The sequence below is a fragment of the Ascochyta rabiei genome, chromosome 14, assembly GCF_004011695.2.
Source record: "Ascochyta rabiei chromosome 14, complete sequence".
In the NCBI taxonomy this organism is placed as follows: Eukaryota; Fungi; Ascomycota; class Dothideomycetes; order Pleosporales; family Didymellaceae; genus Ascochyta; species Ascochyta rabiei.
Window position 1 is genome coordinate 1,157,354 of NC_082418.1, and position 19,880 is coordinate 1,177,233.

Genomic DNA, 19,880 nt, shown 5'->3' on the forward strand with positions numbered 1-19,880 from the left:
GATGTACAGTGATTTGGGGTACCCGAGCAAAAGTCCCATGGCGTATGGATTGGGTATGGGCACGATGATTACGATAGCGTTTTGCAAGACCGGTGAAGTTATCCCGGCATTCGGCTTGATTCCCCCTGGCCTGCGGGCCTCGTTGCAGCTCTGCGACGACTGCACGGTTGCGTTGTTACCTGATGCGTATGTAGTACTATAAACCATTATCATCATGATCACCTCAAAGCATGAATACGAGTCTGGTGCCAGGGTCTGCAGATACCGGCATGCGGCTCTTCGTAGAATTCGCTCTGCAGGGCGACGCAATGCAGAGCCGCATAACCGTGTCGATGGTGATGCTGAGTGGGGGACCTGAGTTCGTGGGGCAGAGCCGACATGCCGGAAACAGCGAAGCGGCCGATCGAACGAATGCATGGAGATGCAAGCAACAGTGTGTCTCCATAAGGAGCGCGGCTTCCAAAAGAAACAAGAGTCATTCGAAAACACGATACAAGAGCACGAGAGCAAATCGCAATCGCCGACTCGAAACGTGGGCCTGCTCTGCGGTGGCTGGTGAGCGTTGGAACCCTCACGCGGCCTAGCGCCAGTGTGGAGTGTGTGGCGCGTCGATGAGCTAACTGAGAGGACAGATTTCTTGAGAAGCTCCAGATCTCTTCTGCCGAGTTCCAGATTCGCTTTAAGCCGTCTGCGCCCCGAGGTTTCGAAGATTCGAGAGGTTTCACCCCCGTCGGTCCTTTGTGCACCAGCTTTTGCACCTATCACCGCAGTCCGACCAGCCGAGCACCCTGCGCATAGAATTCGTAGCAGCAGTGTACCGCAGTTCTATCTTCAACGACGTCGAGCCCCACACGTTCCCTCCCACGACCGCGCGCCGCACACTTCGATTGACAACGGGCAGCAACCCACGAGTTTGAACAGTACCCGCGGAGTGACTTTTGTACACAGAGCATGGAGAACGCATATACAAGAACGCCCGAGGAGGCGCTCCAGCATTTCCAGGTCACGGAAGAGAAGGGTCTTTCAGAGCAGCAGGTGAAGAGCCTGCGAGAGAAGCATGGCAAGAACGGTATGCTGGCGACAACCCTACCAATTACGAGAACGTGCGTACGCTAACGCAGAGAACAGCCCTGCCCGAGGAACCACCTACACCCATCTGGGAGCTCATTCTTGAGCAGTTCAAGGACCAACTGGTCATAATCCTACTCGGTTCCGCAGCGGTATCCTTTGTGCTTGCACTTTTCGAGCAAGAGGAGGGCTGGACAGCATTCGTAGACCCGGCAGTTGTAAGCAGCCTCTTCACCTTGGCCACAGGTGTGCGCTAACAGCCCGCTCTCAGATTCTTACAATCCTCATCCTGAACTCCGTCGTTGGTGTGTCGCAAGAAACGAGCGCTGAAAAGGCCATCGCTGCGCTCCAAGAATACTCGGCAAATGAAGCAAAGGTCGTTCGTGACGGAGCAATCAAGCGCGTCAAGGCTGACGACTTGGTTCCTGGAGATGTCATCTCTGTGGCAATCGGTGACAGGATCCCCGCGGATTGCAGGATACTGTCCATCTCGAGCAACAGCTTCAACATTGACCAGTCCATCCTGACAGGTGAGAGCGAGAGTGTGAACAAGGACATCCGCGTTGTTAAGGATCAGAACGCGGTCAAGCAGGATCAGATCAACATGCTGTTCTCCGGGACAACTGTCGTCACTGGGCACGCAAACGCGCTGGTAGTTCTGACCGGCGCGAACACGGCCATTGGAGACATCCACGACAGCATCACTTCTCAGATTTCACAGCCCACCCCTCTTAAGGAGAAGCTCAACGACTTTGGTGATCAGCTCGCCAAGGTCATCACGGCTATCTGTATCCTCGTCTGGCTCATCAACATCCGCAACTTCAACGACCCGTCCCACGGAAGCTTTGCCAAGGGTGCCATCTACTACCTCAAGATCGCGGTTTCCTTGGGTGTGGCTGCCATTCCTGAAGGTCTTGCCGTCGTCATCACAACTTGTCTGGCCCTGGGTACACGCAAAATGGCCGCCAGGAACGCTGTCGTTCGTAGTCTTCCGTCTGTCGAGACACTGGGAAGCTGCAGTGTCATCTGCTCGGACAAGACTGGTACCTTGACCACTAACCAGATGAGCGTCAACAAGCTTGTCTTCATCAATGAGGCTGGCAATGGGCTCGATGAGTTCGATGTCGAGGGGACCAGCTTCGCTCCCGAGGGTCAGATTTCTTTCAACGGCCAGCCTGTTGAGAATCTCGCTGCGTCTTCCGCTACTGTTCGCCAGATTTGCGAGGTTTCTGCACTTTGCAACGACGCTTCTTTGGCCTACGACTCCAAGAACGGCACCTATGGTATCGTCGGTGAGCCTACTGAGGGCGCTCTTCGCGTCTTGGCCGAGAAGGTCGGTACCCCTGACGCAAGGCTCAACTTGAGCAAGACCAGCATCTCGCCCGAAGGCCGTCTTCACTTCTCTAGCAAGTACTACGAACAGCACGCCTCCCGACAAGCTACCTACGAGTTCTCGCGCGATCGCAAGAGTATGTCTGTCTTGGTCGGCAACAGTCAAAGCGGAGGTCAGAAGCTTTTGGTCAAGGGCGCTCCGGAATCCATTCTCGCCCGCTGCACATCAGCCCTCGTTGGCAAGGACGGAAAGAAGGTCCAGTTGAACAACCAGTTGGCTAACCTGATTCAACAAGAGATTGTCGACTACGGTAACCGCGGTCTACGTGTCATCGCCATCGCCTCGGTTGACGACGTCTCCAACAACCCTCTTCTGTCCAAGGCCAAGACCACCAAAGAGTACGCTCAACTCGAACAGAACATGACTCTGATTGGTCTCGTTGGCATGCTGGACCCTCCTCGCCCTGAAGTTCGCGCCTCGATTGCGAAGTGCCGCTCCGCTGGTATCCGCGTAGTTGTCATCACCGGTGACAATCAGAACACTGCTGAAGCTATCTGCCGACAAATTGGTGTGTTTGGTCAGAATGAGAACCTCACTGGCAAGAGCTACACTGGGCGTCAATTCGATGACTTGAGCGAGGCAGAGCAGATGGAGGCCGCGAAGCACGCTTCGCTCTTCTCCCGTACCGAGCCAACCCACAAGTCCAAGCTGGTCGATCTCCTCCAGAAGGCTGGTGAGGTCGTCGCCATGACTGGTGACGGTGTCAACGATGCACCAGCGCTGAAGAAGGCCGATATTGGTGTCGCAATGGGCTCCGGTACTGACGTCGCCAAGCTCGCCGCCGACATGGTCCTTGTTGACGACAACTTCGCCACGATTGAGGGTGCCGTTGAGGAGGGTCGCTCCATCTACAACAACACTCAGCAGTTCATCCGCTACCTCATATCTTCTAACATCGGCGAGGTCGTCTCCATCTTCCTCACTGCCGCTGCAGGCATGCCTGAGGCTCTTATCCCCGTTCAGCTCCTTTGGGTTAACCTTGTCACCGATGGTCTCCCCGCAACAGCACTCTCGTTCAATCCTCCTGATCACGACGTCATGAAGCGCCAGCCCCGCAAGCGCGACGAAGCCCTCATTAGCGGCTGGTTGTTCTTCCGTTACATGGTCATCGGAACCTATGTCGGCGCAGCAACCGTTGGTGGTTACGCGTGGTGGTTCATGTTCAACCAAGAGGGTCCCCAAATCTCTTTCCACCAGCTCAGCCACTTCCACCGTTGCTCTTCCCAGTTCCCCGAGATCGGCTGCGAGATGTTCTCGAACTCGTCTGCACAGGCCGCTTCCACCGTCTCACTGTCCATTCTTGTCGCCATCGAGATGCTCAACGCCATGAACGCACTCAGCTCCTCGGAGTCTCTGCTGACCTTACCGCTCTGGAAGAACATGATGCTCGTCTACGCTATCTGCCTGTCCATGGCTCTGCACTTTGCGCTCCTCTACATACCTTTCTTGCAGGGTTTGTTCAGCGTCATCCCGCTTAACTGGAACGAGTGGAAGGCTGTGCTTTATATTAGTCTACCCATCATCCCACTCGACGAGGGTCTCAAGTACCTCGAGCGTAAGTTCTTCCTTCAGACGACACAGGTCGATGAAGATGCGCCGAACGGACGACCCAAGAAAGAGTAGAAGAAGAAGCAGTATGACCCGCTCGTGAGAGTCGTTGGGGAGCATTTGTACTATATTGGTCGTGTATACAGAGAACAAGAGGTTCGTTGCAGCGTCTGATGTAGTCGATGTTAGCTCTTCGATACCATTAGATTACAGAGTCTCGCCCCAGCTACTGGAGCGGACAGCGTACTTGTGTATATTGTGCATCCACGAAGAATAAATTCATACTACGCTCCACTGTCCGGTGTCCTGTGACTGAAACTTACAGATGTGCGTTTGAATTATGCATGAGTGCGAGTGAGTCACCAGCAGCTGCTACCTACCGTCTCGGTTCGGATGTGCATCTCTCCTCTTTCTGTCCTGGATAAGTCCTCTCTTACCAAACACTGCGAACAACCAACGCCGCACGCGTTCTCACCGCTCTCTTACTCCTTCAACCGTAACGATGGTCATGTGGCGGGCGACTGCCGGGGTCCAGGTCTCCGCACATCGATCCACAATTCAAATCAACTTTTCTTCAGCTTAACCTATTGGCCACTCATGGTTCTTAGAGTGGATCATACCGAGAGATGGCAAGAGGTCATTTTTTTTTGAATATTCTAGTAGCTTGGAGGTGTCTCTAGCTCATGTTACTACTAATCATCTGCAATTCATGTGTACTCCAAACGTAGAATGATTCCTTTGCCTTGTTACTAATAATCCCTTGTCAATCTATAGTTTGCTGCTCAAACTGATCTACGGTCCTACATATACGTCTAACTCTTGTCACCTAAGCCATCTTCAGACACTTCTTTCTGTGCCGCACAAGACAAACTTACAATCAGCAGTACTAACTCCGGCATGCAGCGAGTGTCTAGATCGCAGCTCGAAGAATGGGAAGAGCCGCAGGGTGCCAGACAAACTTCCTGCTGCAATTGTGCGCACCCTTCCCGCGCGGTTGTGGTTGTCGATGCTGCACTGAAGTTGCTCAGGTTCCGTAGCAAGTATCACAAGCCGGTTGTGATCTGCGACTGTAGTTGTCACACCAACAAGAATGGAGGCATGAGATGAGGAGGTGACTTTCTTTTATCAACGGATTGTGGGCACGATGCTGGTCGGATATTTCGGATGCTTTCTTGAACGCTACTTACCTGGATACAATCAGAACGTGGCGAGAACAACGGGGTCTTTAAGCTCCAATAGCGCTCGTTCATCATGTAATGCAAGGTTAAATTAGAGAGTATAGAGAAAGCACGACTTGCCCATGGCCCTTTCCTTCTGTTGCAAGTGAGCAACGTTCAAGATAGTCGTGACCGTGGTGATTGTGGACCCGCACTGAATCGAGTTGTGCGCGCCTTTCACCTCGATCAAAATATGCTCATCGTCATCGGTGCAAACGCGTTACGCAAGCTCTCACTTGAGATCAACATTTGTTACTATTCAACCTCCCAGCACAGACAACCCACGGAAGATTTTAGAAAGCAGCGAATCGCACACTCTTTTGGGCTCGAACCAACCATATCTCCCCGGTTCGTACCACCTAGAGCTGACTCTAGCAAAGCTTACACACATCTTAGCTCTATTCTTAACCATCACGATGTCAATTGGCTCTTTTTGGCATCATAGGCGATTCGATCGGAGTGAGCAGGTCAATGGCCCCTCCCAGGATACGGGTCAGACTCCCAGTACTTCGGATCAGACTCCCAGTACTTCGCCGAACCACGACCAGCATTTCAACAGCGATGCAACGCCTGTAATCAATAATCACACGCTCAACGCTTTCCAGTTTCAAGACGGACCAAGCGTTTTACTTACTCCGCCCGACGATGGCCCTACAGTACACAATGAACGAGGCGCTTTCTATCAGTTCGGTGCCAATCCGACAGGGATAGCATTGAGTGAAGTGTCACGGGTGCCGCCTCGCCCGCTTGAACAATCCTCGTGGAGGTATGGGAGGGATCAGGCATGGAAAAGAGATAGCTCGGAATCTCTCTTGAGTACGCCAACAGACCAACAACACTCCTTCAATCCGAACACGGCCAGTAAGCGGCATGGTACGATCGCTCTTTCGAACTTCGATAGTGTTCTGAGCAGTCGTCGCTCGAGTGCGGTGCCAGACAGCATCCTGGGACAACTCGAAGAAGCGGCTTCGGAAAGAGGCCGTCTGAACCATCCTGAAGGTGAGGAAGCGCAGGAAGTTCCAGCTTCAGCGCTACACGATCAAAATGCGGACGATGCTCCAGTGTTTCTTCTCCAGGAAGAACATATCACAATCAGTAATGACATCCCACCCATCGGCAAGTGGCGTTGTTGCGAGTGTCAAAGAGGACACGAGATCTACCGCTTTGAGGCAGGTCAGCATCTGATTAGTATTCTCAATTGCTTGTGCAAGCATCGTTCATGTAGAAGTTGCACCTTCCAGGGCAACGTAAGGCGGTTCGCTCCGATAGACGATGCTGCTGGAGTGGCATCCGTTCCAGTCCTCGAGGGTGATGGCAGAACCATACGTTTCGGCGTGATCTGTCGCACTTGTGGCTTGTCCTGGAGAGCAAAGAGAGTCGAGGAGGCAAAGCGCCCGGGATTGCTCCGTCGAAAGCTGTCCATCTTACCAAAGAAGGTCAATCCATTACACAAGCTGCGCACTACACGATCGATGATCTATCTCGGCATTTCTCACGACTCTCGTACGGATGTGGGCCGTCCTGGAAGCGCATTGTCCACGTCTCGCTCGATCTTTAATCTCAAGTCGGCTTCGGATGCGCAAGGGAAGGACGCAAAACTTGCAGAACAGGCTCAAGGCGCCTTTGTCAGGTTCTATGGCATCGAGTGTACATGTGGCAGTATCACCAATGCGAGTTCAGTTTGCTTCCAAGTCGTCGACACGGCCGAGGTCAACGACGATGGCAAGCCGAGGGGACAATCCAGCGTTCAAGTTACTGAGACAGCAGAGTCGTGTTCTACGTCTGAACTGGAGGCTAAGGGCTATGGTACGCCTACCCTGCATCTCAAGGGTGGCTTGCATCCTAACCCGCTCCGGCGTAATCCGGTGAAGAGGTCCGAATCGCCGCAGGGCTGACACAGTCGAGAAGAAGGGAGATGAATACAGTCATATGCTCGTGTAGTGCAGCTTGTGGCGTCTGTCTGATGAAAACAGTAGTACAGAACACCTTGAGATGCGAATTGATGTCTGGCTAGATGATGATTCCTTCATGGTGCCTACGCTTGATGTCTTGCTGTAATCATGAGCCGAACCGGAAAGGCTGGAGAGGCATTGCTCGAACAGGCCCGGGGATTACCTTGTAGGAGAAAGATGGAATCAGACTCACCGCTTCGTTAAGTTGCCCAGGCGCGCGCTTGTCATACGGAGCATTTACCAGCCGCGTGAAGGCGGTACCGACTGCTGAGCCTTTTCACACTACTCCACAAACCCCACTCGTACCGGTCGAGCGACTGCGGTAGCGTTTACATTTTGGCAAGTGACTGACAGCGGCGTAGCAGCCTCCACTTTGACAACTGGTGCTGGCCCTCGTAGTCGGCTTACTGCAAGTGAGCGGGTCCTTTCATCAACCTATCATTATCATTCATCGCTCCCTCCGATATGCCACGGTCCGATATCAAACAGTTTGTTGTTCTGGAACTTTGTGTTTCCCTGGTTCGAGATGCTGGAAGGGTGGAGTTGCGATTGCTCGGGGACAAAGGGCTTGAAACGAAAGCCTTGGAGTCAGCCGCGCAGGCGCTTAGAGCTCAAGCGACAGGTTACAATTTTATTTGAGGATCAGCCTAAGGATTCAGTACTGGACCAACGTTCAGGCACCTCTAGAGACATCACTGTGGACGGATCGCAAAGTACGGTGATAGGTTTGCTGGAGCCTGAGGATCACTTGTGCTACACAGCCCGGGCCGGGGCTGTCATTCGCCTGGTGATGTGGGGCCCGGGCTCAGCCCTGTTTGCAAACAGTTGGGCTTTGATGCCCACGACATCAGAACAGTCAGATAGTTAAATTCAACTTGACCGCATGCGAACAATGGAATTCATTCACAACATAACCATTGTCTCCAGCGGTCTTGAAACACGTTGTTTGCAGCACACAAGCAAACACCAACTCTACTGTCTCAGCCCTCACAATGTCACTAGCCGCTCACTCGGCGTCGTCCAATAAAGCCCTCGGTGGTCCCTTCCAGACTTCTTTCCCCAACGCCTCAAGATCATCGACCTTTCCAAAAAGAGCTATTACCGTGCGAGACCGAGTACGCAAAATTGCGAGTCCCCTATTGAGATCCTACACCTTCACTCTGACCCAGCCTTGTGGACGGACAGCATCACGCGACACAACAACACTGAACTTGAGAAGAACGCACACCAACCAAGCCCCGACCATGACATCAAAGCAAGAGCTAGAATCCAACGCATGCCCGACGTGCAAGAGGAAGTATGAAGACAAGCTGGAGGAGAAGCCGTCAGAAGAGAAGCCCTCCAAGCCGGCGAAGACGGACACCACCATCGATATCGACGCGATTGTCGAGGACAAGCACAATCAGTTACCTCCCCTACCCTCACCTCCTCTCAAGCAACATCCCCGGTTTGTGCATTGCATGCCACCTGAGAGCCCCACCTACCGCGAGTTCTCGGTTTTCCTTGCTGGCAGCATCGAAATGGGACGAGCTGTACAATGGCAGAAGCACATGGCGACATTCCTCTCCACACTCCCCATCACAGTCAACAACCCACGCAGAGGACACTGGGATCCAGCAGCGACGCAGGAAGCCAAGAACGAGTCGTTCAGGCACCAGGTGGAGTGGGAGCTCTCGGCGCTGGAGAAGGCGGACGTGGTCTGTTTCTTCCTGGACGTCAGCACCATGAGTCCTGTGACGATGCTGGAGCTAGGCCTTTGGGCAAAATCCAACAAGGTGATTGTCTGCTGTGGCAAGAAGTTCTGGCGCGCTGGCAACATCCACATTGTTTGCGAACGCTACGGCATCCCGTTTGTGGAGACGTTTGAGCATCTCGTGCCGGCCATCAAGAACATGCTCGTTGAGAAGGGCATGAAGCTCGATGAGAGCGGCGACCTTGTCAGACCGTAGACATGTGCATTTCCACGGTCATCTGGGCAAGTCTTCGATTTCTGGCGTTCGGCGTTGGGTGGAGGTTTGGGGTTGGCAGGTTGAGCGCGAGTGTTGATATAGATGGAGGCGGGCAGTTGTAGCATCCTTCCAATGAACCGAGTACCTCCAGATCCTTTCAATCTAACATGTTTCGTGCGTGGTTTAGGCACCATAGATTATCCCTTCTGCATTCCCGATCACGCACTTCGTTCCACCACACTACAGAGCTGCAGCTCCGCGCGGAAGCAACCCACCAACCACAGTCCTGACAGTCCTGAGGCATTGCTCAGACCACAAGTCATGCTTACACGTTGACAGTAGCACACCAGAGCTCGTCTTCAGCCCGACCATCTATTGTAGCCCATGCATCAGCACCAAAGACTGCACCAGAGTGGAACGAAGAAGCCCCGTCTCCCTCCAGCCCAGCCCCAACAACAACAACAACCTTCTGCATTCTAGGAAGCCGACCCAGCAACATCCACGCCCGCGAAGCCCCCTGCCCCTGGACGACACCGACTCCTCCAACACCAACAAGCGCACGACCCATCGACAACCTCCAGTCGAGCAGCAACCGCCACAAAGCGCGTACAGGAAGCGGATCAGACGTGTCCCGTGGCCCCGGAGGAGATCCGTGATCGGGGGCGGCGCTGATGCATGTGGACGTGTGTATTCTTCTTTACGCGCGGTGTACTAGCGATGCGCGGAACGGTCACGCTTGGTGGGATTCGCAGAGGCCTGGCACGAAGTTATTTGTGAGAGGGGGGTTCTGGGGTTATGGTGTACTGCGCTTGGTGGGAAGGGGGTGCGACAACGAGTTGAGACGACCTTGGATTGGTGGGATGGGGATCTTCGAGAGACGGTGGGTGGTGTCTGTGTAGAGTGGTTCGGGGTGGGGCTGTAGCCTAGCCTGCGAGTGATGGGGGGGGGGATCGTTGGAGGAAGATTTCTTTTGGGGGGCTGTGTACGTTGCTCTCCGTGCTGCTAGGATCGTAGGATCTCTGCGGTTGGGTTGTATTCTGCAGTAGTTACCAAGCGTCCTTGCCGTGATGGGAATGCTCCTTCCAAGCGCGTGAATATCGAGGCTACCAAGAGAAGACCGACCACGACAGCCCGTCTTCCACATGTCGTCCTCAACCCTCCTCGACATCAAACGCCACCCGCACCCACAAACTACACCCCCCGCAGCCTACCAGCACCTCCTTCTCCCCCCTCTGCTCCGCATCCACGAGATCATCCTCCCGTATCCTGAACCCCTTGTCATCCCCACATCTACACGCCCTCGTCCACTCCGCCTCATCAGCCACCTCGTGCTCCTCGAAATCGCTCAAATCCAACAACTCGAGCCCGAGTAGGAAGTCCTGACTGGACGTGTGCACCCCAGCACCGTCGTCGCCGCCCTGCGACTCGGTGGCCAGAACGTGCGGGTTTCGCAGGAGCCAGTTGTCGTACTGCGCCCTGCTGGCCGCGCTTTGGAGGATGCGGAACGCTTCGCGCACATCGTCGACGCTGTGGCTGCCCTTGCTCGTGGCGGTCTTCTTGTCTGGGTGCGCGGCTAGCAGGGCATTTCTGTAGGCCCGCCTCAGCTCGGCTGCGGGGTGTCGATTCGATAGAGAGCCTGGGCTGGGCGCACGGAGGCCGAGGATGTGGTAGTAGTCTTTGGTGTAGGCCATTATGGCTGGCAGTCTTGGGTTGGAAGAGTCGCTCGGTATCTGACTGTGCTTGACTGCGCTCGGTGTCTGACTGCGCTCGACTGCGCTGTGCGGTACAAAGATTGGTACGGTCGCGCTGGTCGTCTGTGACACGTTGACCGTGGGTAATCTGAGCCTCAAGGCATGTTTGCTGTACAGTGTACGTCACAAAGTACTGCACAAGTCCTCGAGGGTGGTAGTCGCACGAGTTGCATCGTGGAGGTGGGGAATGAACGTGGTGAGGATTCACTCAGAAACCGAGTGGGGCAAACCCAGATTCATGGCACGACAAGACAGGGTCCAATGCACGCATATACGAACCCATCCGAGAGCAAGGAAGACTGGAAAGATACGCCCAAAACTCAGTGACCGGGCGCGGCACCAGAGTAATCCCATCCTTCTGAATCTATAGTTCTTGAGCATATTCGACATGGCACAGTCACGTCAGGCCTGCTGGGGTAGGTGCAGCTGCTCTACAGACCCAAGGCATACCGAATACTGTCCCGAGGGATGTGCTTGTCCAAATCGCCATGTTTGTAAAAGAGATGCTAGGAGCAAAGTCGCAGAACAGGGGAATAGGGGATTGCATTTGAGGAACCACGCCAAAACCTCCACCTCCGCGTGCAGTAGTAGTGCCCTCCGTACGAAGGATACCAAGTATGTAAGCGATCGCGCGATTGACGCGACCTCGGTAGACTGCATGCTCAATGGAAACAGTGCGGGTGATACAGGAGAGTAAAGGGAAACACATCAGTCATGGGGAATTGGACCATCCGACCCGCTCGCTGCTAAAGCCAATTTTCGAAATCACAGGACACATACAACTCCATAGGGCGCTCGCTGCCGTGGCAGCCTCCTTCGTCTATCTGGGAAAAGGAGACGGTGACTGGGGATGAACCAGGTCTAGAGAGGTAGGAACTGCTTAAGCGGCAGCGGGGGCGGCAGCTGGTGCCTCCTCGCTCTTCTGCTCGACAGGCGCGGCAGCCTCGGCATCGGCAGCCTTGTCCTCCTTGGGGGCGGAAGAGTCGGCAGCCTCGGCCTCGTTGCTGTCCGATGATGTCCAGAGGGTGAGGTTGTCACGGAGGAGCTGCATGATGAGAGTGCTGTCACGGTACGACTCCTCAGACAGGGAGTCGAGCTCGGCAATGGCATCGTCGAAGGCCTGCTTGGCGAGGTGGCAAGCACGGTCAGGTGAGTTCAGGATCTCGTAGTAGAAGACCGAGAAGTTCAGAGCCAGACCCAGGCGGATGGGGTGAGTGGGGGTGAGCTCGGTCTGGGCCACGTCGGTGGCCGTCTGTGGGAGGGCGTCAGTGGTTGCATCTGCGTTGGGCAGGCAGTTATTGCGTCATACCTTGTAGGCCTCGTGTGCGGCAGTCGCAGCGACCTTGCGCTTCTCGCCGGAAGCGAACTCGGCGAGGTAGCGGTGGTAGTCACCCTTCCTGTTGCAGCGGTCAGCCTCGCGGTGTCCTGTGCTATCTTGTGCCGAGCCGTGTGGACGCACATCTTGTGGTAGAAGACCTTGGACTCGCCAGACTCGGCCTTGGGGATGAGGGACTCGTCGAGGACGTTCAGGACATCCTGGCAGACCTTCTCCAGCTCCGTCTCGATCTTCTGGCGGTAGTCGCGGATGGTGCCCACGTGCTTCTCGGAGCCCTTGGACTCCTCCTTCTGCTCGATCGAGGAGATGATGCGCCACGAGGCACGTCGTGTGCCGACAACGTTCTTGTAGGCGACGGACAGGAGGTTGCGCTCGTCCACGGTGAGCTCACCGCCAATCTGCATCGTGTTAGGGCAGGCTGCTCGGCGTTGCAGGGGCACGGCGACGGGGGCCGCGTGTTGGCACAGCGTGCGGGCGGCGTGGGCATACCTTGGCGACTTCCTGCGAAACAGTCAGCTCGTGAGTCGGGGTGGCTACGGCGGTGTCTGCGGCGGACTGACCTTCATGTACGTGACCATCTCTGTGGGCGGCAGGGTTAGCATGCGTGGGCGGCGGGTTGGGCACACCAGCACTTACCATCGTAGCGCTCGGCCTGCTCGCACAGCCTGGCGAGGAAGGTCTTGCTGTTGCGACGTCAATAGGGCGGTGGTGCGGGGGCGGCAGCAGATAGGCCGTACCTCTCGCGCTGTTGGGGTGGCCAGGTTAGCCTCTGTTACTGTTGACCATCATCGTGGGCCGGGGTTGAGCGCCCGAGGGGCATCCCGCCGGCCAGCAAGGGCGGGGAGCGCAGAGAAAGGGTCACGTACCTCGTTCGCCATTGTATCGGACGTGTGGTGGACGGGAGTGCTGGTCGGATGGGACGGGGGTGGGTGCAGAGGTGCTTGGGGAAGGATACAGGCGGTGTGGGTGTGCTGCTGACGTTCACGGAAGAGTTTGTCGACTTGTTTGGGGGAAGATGGGAGGAAGCGAGCGGCTGTCTGGACAGGTGAAGACGGCGCCAAGGAGCGACTGAGCGACTGAGCGACTGAGCGACTGCCCATGGACAGCAGGACCAGCAGGACCAGCAGGACCCCACTGCGCCTTCTCTTCTCCAGAGGGCCGCCAATACGGTCGACTCCCATGGCCGCTGCCTTGGCCGCCCACGACCCGGCTTTTTCTTCTGCAAACGCCGCGCTGCCTCTTGCTTCTACTTTGCTGCTCTCTGCTCTCTCTCTGCTGGTCATGTGCTCTTGGCAAGGAGGGGAGGGGTCCAGAGGGCTAGCAGCCCGTCGCTCGTCGTGCACACAAACAGACGGCCACAGCCTGCACACACGCTCTGCTCTTCTCGCTCCATGTACGCTCCGTCTTGCACGTCTTCCACGTCTTCACGTCTCCGCAATGGCGATTGCAATTACTATTGCCGCCGCTGTCGCACTAAATCACGCGGCTGCCAGCGAGTCGTGCGCTGGTTGGCCCCCGACGTGGCATGGCCCATCAGCCAAAGTGAAGCCTGAAGCACGCCCATGAGTCGTGTCACTTGAGATGAACGTTGCATTCACCAAGCACCTCTCACTCGGTGCACGGGAGCCATGACAATGCGCACCTCGTCGATGCGTGCACACCTGCGCACATGGCCTGAAACAGGTTGTTGGCCAGCAAACTGCTTCATCATACGACGGCCAGCTCGTCTTCAGCGCCGCAACCAATGCCGTGCTTTCCTCCTACCCAAGCCACCGTATTGCTATCGCTGCTGTACCGGCACCTTGCCTTGTCCAGCCTCTGCCTTTCCTACCCCAGCCCGTCAACGGCTCCCCGTCCGCTGCAGCACGCATCCGTCATGCAGCGCAGGCCTGGGTGCGTCAACTGCAGCACGTGAAGCTTCCATGTGCCCGTCTGTAACGCGGCCGCCATTGTCCTCCCGGGGGGCAACCTGATCATCTGAGACGGCCCTACCCAAGTCCCTCACGGCGCGTCTATGCCCTTGTCGACTGCCTGTTTCGAGTGCCAGTTGCTTCACATCAACAAACGCCAAACACCGAGCATGAGCGCCGCAGTACCCGTGCAAACACCCCTACAAACTGGTCAGCAACGGCACAGGAAGCCAAAGCACAGGGGGGCTGTGACGTACATCAACCACTGTAGCGTCGAGAACTTGACTGCCTCGAGCCTCTCTCGCAGCTGCGCTGTCTCCTGCTCGATTCTTGTCTCCGTCTCCTTCAGCTTGAGCTCTTGCACATTTGCCTCCTCCCTGATGCGACCCTTCTCGAGATTCAGGTCCAACCGCACAGACGCCTGCGTCCGCTGTATCTCGTCCCGCAGTCGCGAGTTTAGCTTCGCCAGCTCGTTGGTTAGCCGCTCGTGAGATGCGCGCGTCAGCGACGACTCCGTCGAGTCGGCCGTCATGAGCTCAGACCGGAGCTTCGCGAAATCGACCTTCTGCGTGTACGTAGCCTTCTCTTGGTCCTCGCGAAGCACCATGGTACGTGTGAGGTTTTGTATGCTGGAGACGATCAACCAAATGCTGTAGACGTGCTGTGCGGTACGAGCTGACCGACCTTTCCTCTATGACGTCCCCGAGCACTTTCATCATCCCTTCTGCTTGCTCGTCTGTGAACCCTTCCTCCTTGAGACGCTGAACAAACTTGAGCGTATCGAAGTGGTGATCCTTGAACTGCGGTGCGCTGGCGCTGAACTTGCGACGGAACGCGACAGCGGAAGCGTAGCCAGCAGCGAAATGGGTGCCCTCCTTGTGCCATCGCAGGATGCCTTGCCGCTGCAACACCGCGCTTACATGCTGTGTGGCGCTTCGCTCAGGAGCTGGAGCAGGCCGACGCCGTCTTGCTTCTACCAGACATTGCGCCGCCGGTCGGGAGGCAGCCGTGATCGTCCATGAGGTTCGGGGTAGCCAGAACCGCGGTATCGCCGTCCTCGCGATCGTAGGTGCTGCCATGGTGGTGTTGTGGTCGGGAAGGGCAATGGTCCGCTGCCGCAAGAAAGCGTGTGAAGCTCACTCGACTCGCCGCGCTAGGGACGGCGGCCATGTCATGGCTGCTGTGTGGCCAAATACGGCAAACGCTTCCCGTCATCGGCACGCTTGTGACTTGTCTGACGCGAGCAAGGATCTGGTACTGTCGACAATGGCATTCTTTTTGTCAAAGGTAAGCTTGGAGTACGTTGTAAGTTATCGCTGATGGTATCGCGCCAAAGTCTGGTAACCGCCGAGAGAAGCGCAACACAAATCCCAATCATCCCCTGCTATGCAACCGCTCAAACGCAAGAACAAAGCACGCCAGCTTTCACCGCACATTACCACACTTCACCTCCCATACTCCAAGCTCGGTACAATGACAGGGCCATACTTCATGGGCGCGCTGTAGCCGCCGTCGTTCTGCACCATGAAATCCACCGCCAAGCTCAGCTTCCCACTTCCATGGCCGGGCACGGCTTGGCCGAATGTGCCATTGACAATCTCAGGGTCGTAAATGACACAAGCGACATAGTTTCTGCGGCCCATGAGCCGCTTGTATTCCCGAGCTTGCCCGTTCACGTCCTGCGTGAAGATCTCCATCATGTCTTCCTTGGTATCCGTAGGCTGTTGACTGCTGCGATGACCGTTCTGCGGTACGTAAAGCGCCCGATTGTTGTGCAACAGTCGAAGAACGTAGTTGCCAGGTGGACCATTGACCACAGAAGACGAAATGATTTGGTACATGGTCTTGTGGTCTTGCGGTCTTGCTGGGTCATGTACAAGACCAGCACCGCAGCAGTCGACCGCTCCAGAGAAGAACGTCATGCGCAATGACTTGTTGTGAGCGATGCCTTGCAGAGTCCGGATCAAGTAGGTCCGCTCAAGGTCCTAATCTCATTAGCACGGTCCGGAGATGTGAGCAAAAGAGACGGTTACCTTTGATTCGTGCGTCCACATATCTCTCAACTCATCGAGCAAGTCGATTTCTCCAAAAGGACTGAGAACACCGCTCATCAGACCAGACTTGCCGACAGCCTTCTTGATTGAATTGAAGCCATCGCCAACCACGCTCTTCGCGCCGACAACGCCAGCAACACCGGCCGTGACCTTTCCAAGCATGTTGAAGGTGCCAGTAACCGCCTTCTTCCCCGTTGCCATTGAGTGTGCCAGGTGCTCGACAGACTCCAGGCGAGGATAAACAATTGGGACCGGAACCATCCAGATACAATGCTGCACGCTCGGAGGCAGCGTTGCAACTTTGGGGAAGATACCTTGGTATGTCGGACCGGCCATGACCTGATGCGGGTTGCGTTCAGACCGACAGTCTGGACCAACGACTGTGACGCAAGGTCCGAGGTACTTGATGAAGTGCCAGCCAGTTCCTGTAATTGTAAAGAGGTCCATGTCATTACTGACGTTTCGGAGAATCTCAAGTGTGGTGTGGTGTTGGAAAAGCAGATACATCTCAATGCCGAGCCGTCCAATGTTCTTGAACATGTTAGAGAACTGCATATACTCAGGGTAAGAACCGAATCCATCAAAGCTGTTTGCTGTCAGCACCGTGCTTTTCCGAATGTGCAAGATACGTACATGTCGTGATCATCCAGTGCAAGGATATGGGGAATCTGAGCAAAAGCTTCTCGCAGGTTCGGTTGATCAAAGTGGCTGGTATAGTAGTGGAAGTAGGCATGGCAGACCTCTTCTTCATGCTTTGCTGTCCAAGGGGCATTCTTGCGTGCCTCTTTGCCGCTTGTTGCCGTCCATTGCTTCAACAACGGAATCTCCTTCCAGAGTCTGTCTGCGTAGATCTGACCGCCGAGTCCCAACTGCACGTGAAAGCCGCCGCACTCGGCGTTCTTTTGCAGTATGTCTTTCCACATGAGTCCTACACCACCAAGCTTTGTTCTATCGTTGGCGCTCACATTGAGCGCGAAGTCGTTGCCAGAATGAGCAATGAATCTCCAGCTGGTCTCGTGGCGTCCGGCAACCAGGAACTCGTAGCGCGTACAGCCCAGGTGTGAGGTGATAGCGTAGGTCCACTTAGCCGCATGCTCCTCGTCCATCCTCAAGTCGATGTCGTATCGGTAGAATATCCATGTTTGATGAGTGTAGATGGGGTTTGCCTTCAACTGCCGCGGATTCGGTGACAAATCCTGGCTCTGATGGATGTGGATGGTTGGAGGATTAGGAGTGTTTGTAACCAGTAGGATGGAACCAAGCCACAATCCTCGCTCAAGATCCATATTTGTATATCTCAGGTACGGCCCAAAATACACTCCATTTGTAGGCTGCACTTTATAAGTATCTACACCTGCGGTCGGTGGCGGGCCTGTAAAGCCCCGGCGGTTGGCGTTGCCAGTGGCGCCATTCCAAAGTCACTGGAATATCCCACAGTTTGAGTGGGGAATCCTGGTGAGGCCAGAGGCTGCTTGCCAAAAGATGGAGATGCCAAAGGGTTGACGAATGTGCCTGTAGGAGACAACGGCTCATTCAAGTTCAGTGGCGTCGGACCCTTGGGAAATTCCCATTGTGTTGACTGTGTAGGCAGGTGAATGTAGTAGTATTGTCCCGAGGAAGGGTCCAGATGTGCAATCCATCCTTCAGGCAAAGGCGGGGGAGACGCTGGACCTGCTCCTGGCGCTGGGGCTGGGCTTGGGGTGTGAGTTGGCTGCGTGGTTTGTATCTGCGGCAAAAATTGCTGTGGTGTAGGCGTTGGCGAGACAACATTGACGGGCTGCGATGGTCCAGCTTGTTGGGGTCGTGGATCGTTTGCAAATGCAGGATGACCCTGCATTGGATCGCTCAAGGATACGCCTTGGGGAATGGGCTGAGGCTGCTGTCCTTTCTCGTTTGGGTATCGCTGTGCCTGCTGAGCATTTGCCTGCTGGATGCTCGAGTAAGATGGTGGTGGTTCATCGTTAACGTTCATCCGGCCCATATCCTGGGTCAAAGGGTGTTCTGGTCGCATGCTGCTGGGAGGTGGCGATGACATATTGCCAACACCGTTGGGTGCCTGCGGAAGAGGGCCTTGAGGAGGTGTGCTGGAAGCGCCTGGTTGGGCCTCTCCCATACCCTGATACACTTGTGGCTGGCCGTACGGTGTCTGTCCTGGCTGCTCTGTGGGCGTCCATGGCCTTCGTATGGGCTGTTGCTGCTGTTGCTGCTGCTGCTGTTGCTGCTGGCTCGGAACTGGCGAGCTGTGTACTGGTCGAGGCTGTTGATTTGCATAGATTTGGTTTCTTTGCGCAGCAGCCGCATTCTGGGCGCTCTGTGCCTGCAGACTTGTCAATGTGGACGTCCCTGCAATGCCGGCTGCTGCAAATCGCGCTTCGATGCCGCCACCAGGAGGTGGAATAATGGGAGTCTCGGGGGGTGGGGGCGAGCCTCGCTGAGCTTTCACTGTGGAGGTGGAGGCTGTCGAGCTCAGACGGTTGATGCCTCCAGGGGTTGGAATGTTTAGTGTTTGTGGTGCTGGCTGGTTCGAAGATGTCCCTGGGGCAGTGCCTGCGCTCGGTGGAGGCCAGTACTGTTGGTGGTAATCTGGAAATGGGTTCGGGTCTGTGCTGCCTTTTCTCTGTGGCGCTCTCGCAAACAGGCCCTCCTTATCTGGTGTTTCTGGTCCTGGAGAGTCCGGGAGCGGCTTGGGCGCAGTCCCTCGTCGCTCTGCCAACCGCGAAGGCTGGATCGAGCCGTCCTGGTTTCTCCCACCGTACCCTCCTACACTCGGCCTGTTGGGGTCGTTTGCATCGAATCTCGCGCGCTGCTCGGGCGAGATTGGGACGGGCCCGGTTGCATGTGAGCTTCGTCTGCGGCCCTCTGGCTGTGGCGGAGTCGCGTTGCGTGCTGGGCGCTCTCGTTCGCCAAGGGGGGTGTACCGTCCTTGGGTGAGCGCGGGAGGCGCATCGTCCACTGGGTAGGGCAGCGGAGCTGTTGGTGGTGGGACTGTTGGTGGACTTGAAGGAGGCGCTGGAAACGAGGGCATGGGCGGCGGGCGCGAGAAGGCTGGAGGCTTGCTCGCATTGCCGGCCGAGTCTGCTCGCGGGGGCGGGCTCTTGGATGTTGGCGACTGCTTCTGTATCCTCAGGGGACCGACGGTAGGCGTGCGCGCATCTGTCTCATACCGCAAGAAGAGCTCCTCTTCCGGTCTTCCTTGCTTACGGCCCTCCATGCTGGTTCAAGGCTGCAGTCTGCACGCCGTCTTTCTATGCGTTCGTCCCTGTATCGCCTGAGAGACTGGAGGTACTCGAATCTTGGTTCACGCTGACCTGAGTTGGGCGCTGCTTAGCGACCGTCCCAGGTGGGCAGGAACGTGGTGGGGCAGTGACAGATGACGTCTGACGCAGGAGCGCAGCAGGTACCTTCACATGCACAGGGGCCAGTGGGGTTATATGTCGAGGGCTGGAAGACCGGCAATGCACCTGACTCCTGATCCCCGCTGCCGTCCGAGGCCCTCTTACCTAGCCTCCCTCCATGACTGCACTGCAACACGTTGGGCTGCTGCGGGTCTGCTGCTCTCGACGCGCCCGCGTCTCTGGCCTCCTATCCTCCTATTGGCTGGCTACACCCTCCTGGCTGTGCCCTCTACGCGCCGGCGGCCGCTTTGGAGACCACAAATCACAGCTTGGCGGGCGCATAGCAGCCATGTTCCAGGCGCTCGAG

The 19,880-nt window shown here is 56.0% G+C and overlaps 8 protein-coding genes across 8 annotated transcripts, besides 3 other annotated features; 3 read left to right on the forward strand and 5 right to left on the reverse strand.

Annotated features, from left to right (window-relative positions):
• Positions 1-951: 951 nt before the first annotated feature.
• Positions 952-4,084, forward strand: EKO05_0008344 (P-type Ca(2+) transporter; the record flags this gene model as incomplete). Its single annotated transcript, XM_038941510.1, has 3 exons — positions 952-1,069; positions 1,129-1,286; positions 1,340-4,084. 3 exons carry the CDS (start codon positions 952-954, stop codon positions 4,082-4,084), a joined length of 3,021 nt encoding a protein of 1,006 aa, XP_038796793.1.
• Positions 4,085-5,642: 1,558 nt separating this feature from the next.
• On the forward strand, positions 5,643-7,121 carry EKO05_0008345 (uncharacterized protein; the record flags this gene model as incomplete). The annotated part of the gene is made up of 1 exon (XM_038946504.1): positions 5,643-7,121. The coding sequence occupies one exon, from the start codon at positions 5,643-5,645 to the stop codon at positions 7,119-7,121; it is 1,479 nt and encodes a 492-aa protein (XP_038796794.1).
• Positions 7,122-8,422: 1,301 nt separating this feature from the next.
• Positions 8,423-9,127, forward strand: EKO05_0008346 (uncharacterized protein; the record flags this gene model as incomplete). Its single annotated transcript, XM_038946505.2, has 1 exon — positions 8,423-9,127. One exon carries the CDS (start codon positions 8,423-8,425, stop codon positions 9,125-9,127), a length of 705 nt encoding a protein of 234 aa, XP_038796795.2.
• A 1,151-nt stretch (positions 9,128-10,278) lies between these two features.
• Positions 10,279-10,818, reverse strand: EKO05_0008347 (Diphthamide biosynthesis protein 4; the record flags this gene model as incomplete). The annotated part of the gene is made up of 1 exon (XM_038946506.1): positions 10,279-10,818. The coding sequence occupies one exon, from the start codon at positions 10,816-10,818 to the stop codon at positions 10,279-10,281; it is 540 nt and encodes a 179-aa protein (XP_038796796.1).
• A 940-nt stretch (positions 10,819-11,758) lies between these two features.
• On the reverse strand, positions 11,759-13,395 carry EKO05_0008348 (uncharacterized protein; the record flags this gene model as incomplete). The annotated part of the gene is made up of 8 exons (XM_038941314.2): positions 11,759-12,130; positions 12,188-12,275; positions 12,338-12,612; positions 12,704-12,715; positions 12,775-12,794; positions 12,851-12,897; positions 12,952-12,959; positions 13,081-13,395. 8 exons carry the CDS (start codon positions 13,393-13,395, stop codon positions 11,759-11,761), a joined length of 1,137 nt encoding a protein of 378 aa, XP_038796797.2.
• Positions 13,277-13,309: a tandem repeat.
• A 52-nt stretch (positions 13,396-13,447) lies between the features above and the next one.
• Positions 13,448-13,504: a tandem repeat.
• Positions 13,505-14,266: 762 nt separating this feature from the next.
• Positions 14,267-15,203, reverse strand: EKO05_0008349 (Protein fmp32, mitochondrial; the record flags this gene model as incomplete). Its single annotated transcript, XM_038941386.1, has 3 exons — positions 14,267-14,324; positions 14,382-14,753; positions 14,809-15,203. 3 exons carry the CDS (start codon positions 15,201-15,203, stop codon positions 14,267-14,269), a joined length of 825 nt encoding a protein of 274 aa, XP_038796798.1.
• Positions 15,204-15,569: 366 nt separating this feature from the next.
• EKO05_0008350 (uncharacterized protein) lies at positions 15,570-17,464 on the reverse strand (the record flags this gene model as incomplete). Its single annotated transcript, XM_038941380.2, has 3 exons — positions 15,570-16,109; positions 16,158-16,764; positions 16,812-17,464. The coding sequence occupies 3 exons, from the start codon at positions 17,462-17,464 to the stop codon at positions 15,570-15,572; spliced, it is 1,800 nt and encodes a 599-aa protein (XP_038796799.2).
• A 62-nt stretch (positions 17,465-17,526) lies between these two features.
• Positions 17,527-19,389, reverse strand: EKO05_0008351 (uncharacterized protein; the record flags this gene model as incomplete). Its single annotated transcript, XM_059637273.1, has 1 exon — positions 17,527-19,389. One exon carries the CDS (start codon positions 19,387-19,389, stop codon positions 17,527-17,529), a length of 1,863 nt encoding a protein of 620 aa, XP_059493256.1.
• Positions 18,366-18,402: a tandem repeat.
• Positions 19,390-19,880: the final 491 nt, after the last annotated feature.